Source organism: Lepeophtheirus salmonis, chromosome 4 (genome assembly GCF_016086655.4).
Source record: "Lepeophtheirus salmonis chromosome 4, UVic_Lsal_1.4, whole genome shotgun sequence".
Lineage (NCBI taxonomy): Eukaryota > Metazoa > Arthropoda > Copepoda > Siphonostomatoida > Caligidae > Lepeophtheirus > Lepeophtheirus salmonis.
The window spans coordinates 43116477-43128926 of NC_052134.2; the positions used below are offsets into that span (position 1 = coordinate 43116477).

The window sequence follows — 12450 nt, forward strand, 5'->3', positions numbered from 1 at the left end:
AAGTTGCGTGCGAGGGTCACTAGGTACGTATCTCCTGTGTTGCTAGAGTTTAGAAGTTCCACAATGTCAGTACTTGAATTTTTGAAATTATTGAAGGTAATGCCCAAGTATCATATGTATACAACAATATGTAAAAAAATAATGGTGAAAAAATTAAAATTCTTCCGATTATACAATCTTTTTTGAAGTTATTTAAATTTTTGAAATGTCCCACCGGTGGGTCCCACGCACTGTATTTGAAGTGATAGTGACCAACCAGTGGGTCACTTCGCACGCAACGTGTCGGCAAATTCATCAGTGTAAATTATTACTTTAATTTTTTTAAATTCACTTTTGAAAACCCTTCAACATATATCTACTTTGATTTTGAGTTGTATACATTAAGTCAATCCATCATTTTTTGTTCAAGACCAATCTTTTAATATTTTCCCAAAATGGAAGAGTTACTAAAGATACCACGTGATTTTGATATAAAGTTACAACTACTACAAATATTGTAATCTTATAAATTGTCCAAAACTCATCTGAGCTTACAAAGTGGAATTGGTTATCACAAGGGATGTTTTTCACCAAGATAGTTTGCTTGTGCTCCTCCAGATAGTATTAGAACGCATTGAAACAACGTTCATGCAACATTAATTAATTTTTAATTTGAATTTCCACTTTTGAAAAATGAAAGGTTGCGTTATAATATAAATAGTAAAAGATACGTATAGATGGCGCATCTTTATTATAAACATAATTTTTAATGAAAAGAATGACGTCATATAGAAAAAATGTCTTAAGAAATTTTTTCAAGTTGTGGTGAAGCAAAAGTGTGTTCATTCAAGGGTTATATAAAAAAATATATGTGATTTATCTATCAATAAAGTTATACACTCAATAAGACCGCAAAAACCTATTTACAGCACTTGATTAAGTTATTTATGATTTTTTCTTACGAAACATTTGTAAATACTAAATTGTATAACTAGTAAGTAATAACTATAACTAATAACTTAAATGTTTAAAATATCCGCAGCAACCATTTCTAATTTTGTGTTTTTATTGATTATTTTATCGAATTAGAATTTATCACAAAATATAGTTCGGGATTGATTGATTTTACTCTAATAATAGTTTTATTTTATTTTTACAGATTGTCATGGGGTTATACCTTGTAATACTAATTAGTAATTAGAAGTTGAGCAATGTCTTCGATAAATCTTCTTCCGAACGGTGGAATGGAAACTCACTTTGGTATGCTCTATGCCAATCAGAGAGTAACTTGGGAGTCCGAACTATTCACTGATTTGACGTTTATCATTCGGGGGCAGCACTTTAAATGTCATCAGTACTTGTTTGCTTCCATTTCTCCATTTTTGAGAGAGCTTTTCCAAAAATTGAGTAAGAAAATGACTAGAAAGCGCTTTCACAGACGTCATAAATTGTATCATAGTTGAAGGAGACGCCATCTTGGGGGCTCAAACTTGACGCATAAAAATGACAAAGATCCAATAAATCTTCATTAAATTCCATCAAATGCCTTGAAAAAAAATCACTTAATACCTGCATTAAATACTACTTGATTAACAGTAATATTTGAATTAAATTAGAGCTATATTTACTGAAAGTCCCTATAAATTGTCTAATTTAGGACATTTTATATATATTTTTGATCGATTAGGGAAGTAATAATGTAGGATAATTAGAGGAAAATATCGTATTATTTATATTGTCTATACACCATGGAAATTAGACATTATATATAATAAAACTATGTAATAATGAGATACATTTTTGATAGACGTAAAATTAAAGTCCTTTTATTTATTGATACTGTTTTGGCAACTAATAGTTCAATATTTTCCTTAATATTAATTGAAAAAATAAGTTTTTATTGTTAAAAAACTTGGTTGTTTAGGCCCTTAAAATAGACGTCTCCAACAATTTAACATTAAAAATATCTATAACGTAAGAAATATGATATACAGTTAATTTCATTTTTTAAATTTCAATAGGTTCTTGCACTGGCCATACCAATCCAAACGTTATGATAACCCTTGATGGAATTGATAATCCAGACATTTTAAAGGATTTTTTGAAATTTGCCTATGCAGGAGAAGTTAATCGTCAAATGGGAAGGGTTGATGTTTCCAAGTTTATGGAAATGATGGAATTATTAGGAATTCGTGATGTATCTATGAATATTTCAGAAGTATCAACAAATAATATAGCTTACGAAGTTTCAGAAATTCTGGCTTATCATCCTCAAACAGACTTACAACAACCCTATGCACTCCGTACTCGTAAATCAAATTCTGCCAATATAGAGGCACCATCCCAACAGATATCTACTTCAAACAATTCCAATTATGTTGACGAAGAGTCAACTGTTAGACATTCTTGTTTAAAGGAGAGATATATAAATGATTCTCAGATTGGTCATTTGGAATCTATACTAAATAGTGATGAATCTGAAAAGAGTTCTTCTATTAATGAGTCTGAATATATATATATTCAATCTGAAATAGAGGATGATATCCCAATGTATACCCAAAAAAATTTAAATAGTGAGACGAATATAAGTCAAGATGAGGTACTGCTTACTACCGTACCATCTCAATCTATTAATCGAAAGCGTTCTATTCAAAATCCAATAATTATTAACCAGCCTAAATATAAATGTAAAAAATCTTCAAATCTGGATCAGGTTCTCGTCTCTAAAAGTTCAAAAATAATACGCAAAAGATATACAATTTTTAATGAGCCAATTATCGAGGTGACCAATTTTGTCGATGAGCGTGATGAATGTATCGATAATAATGGTTCCTCCAAGGTTTCTAGTCAGAAAGATTATTCTGGAAGAATGCATTCTAATTCTATCGTTGAAGATGACAACAATTTTGGCAATAATTCAATGGGTAATAATAATAGTGTTATATTGTCAAGTCAGGATGATTGTACAGTAAACAAAAGTAGTAATAGAATCATTTCTTATGAGCCTTCAGACCAGAACAACATTAATAGCAATTCCTCATCGTTTAATAAGGATCTTTCAAATAATCAGTCTGAATCGACGAAGAAGATTTATGTTAGAGATAAAAATTGTTGTAATACTACTATTGATGATATTGTTACTGCAGAAGTCCCGAGTTTACACAAGCAAAGCTCAGCCAAAGATAATAAATTTTCTAATCAAGAAATTGTACAAATTCAAGAGCCTTCAGAAATACCATTCCGTACAGCTATAGAAACTAAATGTAAATCTTGTGGGATTTCTAAATTTGATAGTATGCAAGATTTAAAAGTGCATTTGGAAAAGTGTCAGAAGGAACTCAAAAAGCTTAATTTAAAAATGATGACCAAAAAAGAAATTGAGGTTTTTACAGCCAAGAGCAACTTTTTGGATGATTTCAAAATGATTTACTTTGTGTGTTCTCTATGTTATACAGAATGCTCCAGTAGAAGAGCTTTTGAACTCCATATAGCTGCAAATCATTACAAAAGCAAGATATTAGCTTTAAATACAAAGAGTTTGCGTTGCGACAGATGTGCAATGTGTTTTTTTCATTCTGATTTGTTAGCCCACCATTTGGCATTTTACCATGATGAAGTATTCAAACTTGCAACCAATGAAATGAAGCCTATACTAAAGAGCCCCAAAAAGTTTATTTTTGAACATAAATGTGAAGAATGTTTAAAAGTATTTAATTCGATAGACTCCCACTCTAGACATATGAATAATTTTCACTCTGTTAAGCAGCATACAAGAAATATTTCGAGTACAACTAACGAGTCATCTAAAAATAATGGTGAAAGAATCTTATCCACTAAAACTCAGGAGACGTTTAACGAACATCAACAAATATACCATAAAGAGATCCGCTCAACTTGTCCCTACTGTTTTGACTTGATGTTTAATTCCGACCATGAATTAGAAAAACATGTCAAGAACTTCCATATTAACAATAAAACCCCTGCTCGAAAAAGAACGTGCCTCCACTGTGGCGAGATATGCATTGATGATACGAAATTGAGGTTTCATGTTCAATACAAGCACAAAAACTCACATAAACACAATGGGGGAAAAAAATGTTCCATTTGTAATGAAATTTTTATGGATGCTGTGTCTCTTAGAACTCATACTAACCTTAAACATAAAAGTAAGGATGCTTACTCCTGTCCTTATTGTAATACATTTAAGTGTGGTGAGCCAGGAGATCTCATTACTCATATAGCTTTGCTTCATAATCGGTTAATTAATTTTATCAAAAACGAAGGTATTGCTCCTTCGAATATGTGTTATTTGTGTCATCAGACAAATGAGAATAAAGAGTCTCTTTTAATACATTGCGTAAATAAACATAATGCTTTAAATAATATTTTCGGCACTAGCTCAAAAGAATACACAGATTTTAGAATGTCTCTAAAAAATCCCATATTGAATAGTAGCACGCTTCTGCCTTCCTCCGTTTTACGAAAATATCCTACTATCATTGAAGATTTTGTCTGTCCCTTTTGTTCTATCAAGACATTATTGAATAAAAATGCAATTATAAGACACTTGACGTGTCATTTAAGAGAAAAAGTTGGAGGATTACTTCGTTTATCTTATCAACGAAATTACAAGTGCAACGAGTGTGACATGCAGATTGATTCTCTATGGATTATAAATCATTATATTCACGTTCACAAATGGTGGAAATATATTTTTTCTAAAGATATCCTTCATAAATTTTTCATTTGTCAAAATACTGGAAAATTTTCAATGGATTCAATACAACTCGAGAAATAATCATCATCACTACCTAGTTGATTTCACACGCCATCAAATAGTTATAGTTCATTTTCAAATGAACGAAAGTATAAATTAATATTAATTACTAGTAATTGTATCAATTACATTTTTTTTAAATGAATAAAATCTATCATACTGTAACTATTATCAATCATTCAAATTAAGTCCTTGAAAAAGCATGTCATGTTGGATCGAAATGACGTGTCGTATCAAAATGTAATTGTATATTTTGATCAAGGTATATTAATTATTGTTTGTTTTTTGTGGTACCAACAGTTATTATATAGTTCATATGCACTAATTCGTGATCCTTACGCATAAATTAATTTTAATATAAAACAGAATTACTAATTTTAGAACACAAAATAATTTCATGACTCAAAATAAATGAGTCATAATTTTTATGAACTAAAAAAATTGAATTTGAAATTTGAAGACGTGTCATTCGGATATTTTGCTTCTAGCTAGCTGTAGTTCATTAGGGTGACCCAAGGCATATCAAGTAAACTTTTTTATTCAAAATGAAATACTCATTTGATCTCAGCTACACAAAGGTAAAAAACTACTCTCAAATAAGGATGATTTGAGGATAAGAGCATAACTTATCTGAATTATCTCCGAGTAATAGAACAAAACGTGAAAAGTTTCAACTGTTTTTTATGAGTTTCTCGACACTATTACTATAAAAGTATTATAGACCGTTCGAAACTAGTGAAATAAGTTTATTTTGAAGACATTAAGGTTGCATCAATTAATTATTTTATAATCTGTGTATGAGAGGAATGTTGAAACTTATTCTTACTTGTGTGATTTTAACTTTCAAAACAAATAATTAAAAATCAATTTAACAAGAAAAAAAACAAATTTTTTCTCGTACGAGGTTGAACAATTCTACAGGAAAAGGAGAGTTGTGAGTAGTTTGGAAAGCAATCATCCAGTAAACCCTTTCGATACCTTTTATTTATTAGGCCTAGATGTCTTAAACATTGGTTGAATAAATGAAACTGCTACACAGATGGGATGGTAACAAGCAAATAACATCATTTCTCTTTCAAAATTTCTCCAAACAGTTCCATTAATTCAATCAATGTGGTACTTATACTTTAACTTTCGGCTTCTAAAATTGCTTTTCAAACTGCTAAATATTGTTCTTTGTTGTTCGTTTTCAAATACAAATAATTAGAATAAGTAATTTTTGTTAAATTGATCTTAAAAAGTGAAAAAAAGTAGAAACTCATCATGTCTTCTTCAATTACTTGGAGATAATTTGGATTAGACATATTGTCTCATTTGTATCCAACAATTTTAAATTTATTTTCTAAAATACAAACAAAACTTATGCTTAGTACTTTTTCTGTAATTTTCATTTAATTATTTTACAATACCTAGAGAAAGATTTTATTCTTGTCACCAAATTGAGGAACTTAAACAGGGACGTAACATGAAGAGAAGGTTGGCAGAAAATAAAGATCCTTAGATATACTCGGGTAAAGGGTTAACATAAAACTATATTATCATGAGCTGACATTGAATTCATGGCTTTACTGTATATATAAAACGCCCCGATCCCCCTACACTAAAGTCATAGTTAATGTAGTCACTCTAATAAAAAAACTAAGTTTAGAAATTACTAAAGGAGACGATTAGTTAATGTCGAGTCGACATGGGTTATCCTTGTTCTTAAACCTAGATAAGTATTATTTTTCATATTTTTGTTCAGCTACACAAATAGAGAACAAAAGAGGGTATGCAATACAGAGTGAAAAAAATGGCTTAATTTTTTGGGACACCCTATACTGTTCCGACATATTTCTTATTAATTAATTATTATTAAGACGATTGAAGGATAAAAGTTTGGTTTTGTATAGTTTGGAGAGTGATATCTAATTAGAAAAGAGAGAGAGAGAGAGGAAAGTAAGAAGAGAGAGTGATAGAAAGAGATGCATACGTCTGTATTGAAGTATGTAACGTCATGAATGAAACTGATTTCTAGCCGGGTCGCTTACGTGGGACGTGGCGCTTCCACTGTTTGTTTACTATATTCTATCACTTGTCATTATTTAATAATTATTAGAAGTTCGGTGAAGTATTAAGATTGGAGGAAATTTCTGTGAGTATTAAGATCAAGATGCGATATATTTCCATGCATATTCGTATATTATTTAGTCTATCAGTTATCACTATTCATATCATTTATGAAATCTCTGTAGTGTAATGTCTTTGTAATTTTTAATTAAAATCGCCAAAAATTGTAATACATTGGTCATTTAAATTTATTTGACGTTTTTTATCTCCAATAAAATTATAAAAGAATAATTATCATTGGAGGGATTTTTTTGATTCTTTTTAGCACATAATTGTATATATATTTGTCGCCCATCAACACAAAGGCAAACTAGAAGGATTAAAAAAAAAATACATTTGACTTAGTATTCTAAATTTAATCAACCAATGATTCTGATTAACCCTTTGAGTGTGCCGCAAACTGCTCTTTAAAGTAGCCAAAATCCATCGTTACACTAAAAGAACGAACCATTGAAAGATTATATTTGAAATGGCCATATTGGGGTCAATATAGATATAAATCAAATTAAGGTTTTAAGCTATAGTTAAAAATCTGGGGTATCTTATCTTATCCCACAAATTTGAATACAAACCCTATAATTGACTCAAATATGCCTCTGAAATATTGGATTGCATATTTATATATATGGGTTAAAAAAACAAATTGTTATTTTCTCCTGGATTTTTGTTCAAGATTGTTTTTATGTTCACGCCCTACTTATGGCGGGTTATAGTTTCTAGGTTACCTTTGAGTGTTTTCCTTTGCTAAAAAAACCGATCCAATTTGTTCATCATATTCATATTGGCAATCACCTCATATTGGGAAATTGTTGTATATTACTTATACCCAATGTATACGTGTAAATACTAACTAGTCGCCTTTTGTTGTAGAAAATTAAATTTATTACTCACATTAATAACAATTATAATTCTTCATATTTGACAAATATGCCATACCTTTAGTAAAATCTTAATTACAAAGAAAAATGTAACATCGCTAGCTATAACGAATATCTTGATTTTGAAATAACAATGTTGTATTTTGCAAATAAAACCATATGTTCAAAAATCAATGATTGAGGACAATTTAAATCATTTTCTTTGATGTTGGTTTTTTCTCTGAAGTTATTTTTTATTATTATAGCCTTGGAGCGACATAAGTTGTACTTATTCCAAATTAAAAACAACTGTATAATTAATTGAGTGACGAAAGAGATGAAAATACTCTTATAAGGTGTTATTTAAGTGGATACATATCCAAGAGAAAGAACTAAATAACATTAATCAAATTTGGTTGACTCAAATACTGATAATATTATTTATCTCTGTTTTAGTTGACTGTATATCGATATGAAGGCTCTAATATTAGTTGGAGGCTATGGAACTAGACTCAGGCCTCTTACACTCACAAGGCCAAAGCCACTTATTGAATTCGCTAATAAACCAATACTTCTTCATCAAGTGGAAGCCTTAGTTAAAGCTGGTGTTGATCATGTGAGTGGTTTGGTAATTTAAATTTACGATTATTAATATATTTATTTATTCATTATAGGTAATTTTGGCCGTGAGCTATCATGCAAAGATCCTCGAGGAGGAAATGGCGGAGGAATCAAATAGACTTGGTATTAAAATAACTTTTTCTCATGAAACGGAGCCCCTAGGAACTGCGGGACCATTAGCATTATCAAGAAAATTATTAGAAGAAGATAATTCACCATTTTTTGTCTTGAATAGTGATGTTATTTGTGAATTTCCTTTCAAAAAAATGTTAGAATTCCATCAAAATCATGGAAAAGAGGGAACGATTGTTGTAAGTTTAGATTTTTTGTATTGGACAATTAGTCAATTTTCTTCTGTAGATTTGTTTCCTTAATTAATTACTCTATTAGTACTTTTTCATAATATGTACACTGTGCATGAATATATTTCGTTATGTTCTGTTTCTTTATAAGTAGTCGTCATCTGATAGAAAAATTGATTTAATTTCTCAATTTTCAGTATTTATTACAAGTTGTTGTTTTTTTGTGTTTTTTTTTTAAATGCTTACTTCAACACTTTTTTTCGAAAATTCAAATTGCTGTTTTTACAAGGTACTAAGAGAAAATAAGTTATGTTCTATAAATAATTATTTATTTCAAAATATGTTACGAGGCTAAATATATATTGTGTGATATTTAATCTTAAGTATTTTAATGTTTTAGGTGACTAAAGTAGATGAACCTAGCAAATACGGAGTCGTAGTATACGATAATTCAAATGGTAGAATCGAACGATTTGTAGAAAAACCAACTGAGTTTGTGTCCAATAAGATAAATGCTGGACTCTACATATTTTCTCCAGGAATCCTGCAAAGAATTGAAGTAATTTGTATTATAATTAATATTCAATATAAAAGAAGAAAAACGTGTTTTATTTTAATTAATTTCAATTATATGTATTTATAGCTCAAGCCAACTAGTATAGAAAAGGAAGTTTTTCCTTTTATGGCCAAGGATAGTCAACTACATTGTATGGAATTAGACGGATTTTGGATGGATGTTGGTCAGCCTCAAGATTATCTTGAAGGCATGTGTCTCTATCTTCAGTCTTTAAATCAAAAATCCGACGATCGTTTAGTCAAATCCACTCAAAACGGAAGTACTTCCACCTTTGTAGGAAATGTTATGATCGATCCCACAGCTAAAATAGGCTCTGACTGTGTCATTGGTCCAGACGTCGTAATAGGTCCCAATGTATGTATTGAAGATGGAGTCCGTATCCGTCGTACAACTCTACTTAAAGAATCAAGAATACGTTCTCATTCTTGGCTTGAGTCATGTATTATTGGCTGGAAATGCGTTGTTGGGAGATGGGTATGTATTTTCAAATTAAACGTCGTTTGCATGATTAATTACTTAATACTTTTTCTCCTTTACTTTTGTAGGTTCGAATGGAAAACGTGTCGGTTCTTGCAGAAGATGTAATAGTACAAGATGAAATTTACATAAACGGGGGAAAAGTCTTGCCTCATAAGGCTATTTCAAGTTCCGTGACCAAACCACAAATTATCATGTGAATTGTGAGACTCTTGAGCTTCTTTTAACACCATTTTTACGCGCATAATTTCTTCATTTTTTTTCTTACACCAAAATCTGCTCAAAACAATATGCTATTATTTTGAATTAATTAATTAGTGTGTCTTTTTTAATATAGATATATAAATATCAGCACATTACTTTGAACGTACAATCTTTTATTTTGTTGTCTATAATTTTTGTAATATTTCTTATAGGAAATTCTTGTTTTTATTTATGATTTAAAAATTGTTTATATATCATATTATATTATAGCCAAATAGTACTAAGACCTTAGGTTGACTCTAACTTCACCATTGTATTTATGTATATTGTTGCAACAGAGAAAGTGTCTATTTATTCATTTAGTACGGATCAATGTTGGATTTAAAGTTCACATCACTGTACATTATTATCAATTTTGTAAATTTTATAATAATAACTTTTATTGTCTTAAAATAATAATGACGAATTAAATTGAATTCTAAGTAAGTACGCTCTTCCTGTGACAGCTTACATTCCGAAATATGAAAATTAACTTTTTATTGTTAAATTGTTGTTTTTTTTAAATATTTTTTTTAACACCTTTTATGTTTGTTAATTACCAATCATGTTAATTTCTGATTAAAGATATATTTGTACTTTTTTCTCGCGATTTGGATTTTTAATATACTTTTTATACGCATAAATTTTACTTTCATACCGGATTTATCATGGGTTGTACTGATGCGGCTCTGAACCAATATATTTTTAAGAGCTCGATAAAGTTTGTGTTGATCTAAATTTTATTCTATACAATTTTCTATATTTGAAGACTTGCAACTTGGTTTCATATAATTATTAGAGACTCGAAATTTTATTGGATCTGAGACCATTTTTTCACAAGTTATAAAGTTTATTTTATACTTGAGCCAAAACATGAATACAATGTAGAATAAAAAAAAAACAATCAATTCAATGTAAAAAAAATATTTCTTTGTTATAATGTGCCACAACCAGGCAATAGAAGTAGTAGTCAATTGCTATCATACATATACATATATATAATTATATTGTATATATATTATCTTACGTATTTGTACACCAATTAGAAAATGTAAATTTCGTGGAATAGTTACATACGGCAACGAAGTTAAACGGGAGTTATATTTTTGCCTCTCTTTATTTGTAAGTTACTAGTATTACTGCAAAAGTTACAGATCAATTTTGATCAAACTTAGTATGAAGATTATATATGGTCACAATTTTAGGCTATTACGTTTTGAGAGGTCAAAGGTCAATGTAACAACAAAACGGTCAAAATGATAATCGTGGAGGTTTTGCGCTCTACGAAGTGACCATTTTAGTTTGTTGTTGTAACTACTAAGGACTGAAGTAATGTATTGTAATGATTTTTAGAGATTACAATTTGTTACAAAGCCGTGGTACAGGCCTACATAGTATGTTAGAAGAACATCATTAACTCCAGCAACGAAGTTGAACGCAAATTATGTCTTCCCTCTGTTTCTTTTTCTGTTGGTCATCAGGATTACGATAAAAGTTACGGATCGATACTAATCTAACCTGGTACAAAGATCATATATGATCACAGTAAGAGACCATTAAATTTTGAGACGTCAAGGTCAAGGTTCAAGGTAGCAAAAAAACGTTAAAAATACATAATCGACAATAACTTTGGAACTTATTGTGGTATAGAGCTCAAATTGGTGTCATTATTCATAATTGACCATCAATTTTGAACAAATTGAGATACAGAGCTGAAATCATCTCTTTATGGAACACAATACAAATTTATAAAGGACACATTCAAGTAGGAATGCAATAGATATTTAATTTTATTAAATTCAACATGTTGCACATTTTTGACTTTAACATAGAGAAGAAATGTTATTTCATTCAGGAAAAATGCACATAATTTCTAACTATTCTAACTCAGAAGAGTGCCCGTTCTAGTTAGAAATTTTGATTGATTAGAAAATGACTTAGGGACGAATGTATCATGAAACACAAAATAATTGATGAGGCATAGGGAATAAAATCAAGTCAACTCAATAAAAGATGAAATCGACTTGGACCTTTCGAATTATAATTAGGGGGCTACATCCTCTGCTGCCTACCCCGTCGGACGCCCTGAACAAATCAAATTGCAAATACATATGCATAAGATTTGGAATGAATTCTTAAATTTTTAGAATAACTTTTTTTCTTTAATTACACTTTTTATTAGGAGCAAAATGTTATTCATAAAACGACTTTATGAGCTTTAAATCAAATTTTATTGTTCACTTGTATTTTTTTGTACGTTGTTATAGTAATTGTATTTTTTTAATGAATCATCATTTTTGTAATTATTAATAAATTTAGTTTCACCGGATTTAAATACCTAATTCAAATACATGCATGTATGATGTAAATAAGTCTTAAAAGATTTAAAATATCAATTATAACTTATAACCCTCCTTTTAAGAAAAGAAGGGATGTATAACAGCCCATAAAATTATTATCCCACCATTTCTTCTATTCTTGCCCGAAATGCACAAATCTTGCGCTTTT

At 29.7% G+C, this 12450-nt stretch overlaps 2 protein-coding genes across 2 annotated transcripts; both read left to right on the forward strand.

Moving 5' to 3' along the window:
- The first annotated feature begins 734 nt into the window (after positions 1 to 734).
- Positions 735 to 4921, forward strand: LOC121116022 (uncharacterized). Its single transcript, XM_040710217.2, has 3 exons — positions 735 to 973; positions 1139 to 1386; positions 2001 to 4921. Exons 2-3 carry the CDS (start codon positions 1191 to 1193, stop codon positions 4775 to 4777), a joined length of 2973 nt encoding a protein of 990 aa, XP_040566151.1. The 5' UTR covers positions 735 to 973; positions 1139 to 1190; the 3' UTR covers positions 4778 to 4921.
- Positions 4922 to 6719: 1798 nt separating this feature from the next.
- Positions 6720 to 10586, forward strand: Gmppb (GDP-mannose pyrophosphorylase B). Its single transcript, XM_040710218.2, has 6 exons — positions 6720 to 6890; positions 8179 to 8338; positions 8397 to 8654; positions 9046 to 9204; positions 9289 to 9696; positions 9768 to 10586. The coding sequence occupies exons 2-6, from the start codon at positions 8195 to 8197 to the stop codon at positions 9897 to 9899; spliced, it is 1101 nt and encodes a 366-aa protein (XP_040566152.1). The 5' UTR covers positions 6720 to 6890; positions 8179 to 8194; the 3' UTR covers positions 9900 to 10586.
- Positions 10587 to 12450: the final 1864 nt, after the last annotated feature.

Coding starts and splice junctions, on each gene's coding strand:
- LOC121116022 (XM_040710217.2), top strand. CDS start 1,191: ATGTCTTCGATAAATCTTCTTCCGAACGGTGGAATGGAAACTCACTTT. Junction 1,387..2,000: donor AGAGCTTTTCCAAAAATTGA/GTAAGAAAATGA, acceptor AAATTTCAATAG/GTTCTTGCACTGGCCATACC.
- Gmppb (XM_040710218.2), top strand. CDS start 8,195: ATGAAGGCTCTAATATTAGTTGGAGGCTATGGAACTAGACTCAGGCCT. Junction 8,655..9,045: donor GAAAAGAGGGAACGATTGTT/GTAAGTTTAGAT, acceptor TTAATGTTTTAG/GTGACTAAAGTAGATGAACC. Junction 9,697..9,767: donor AATGCGTTGTTGGGAGATGG/GTATGTATTTTC, acceptor TTACTTTTGTAG/GTTCGAATGGAAAACGTGTC.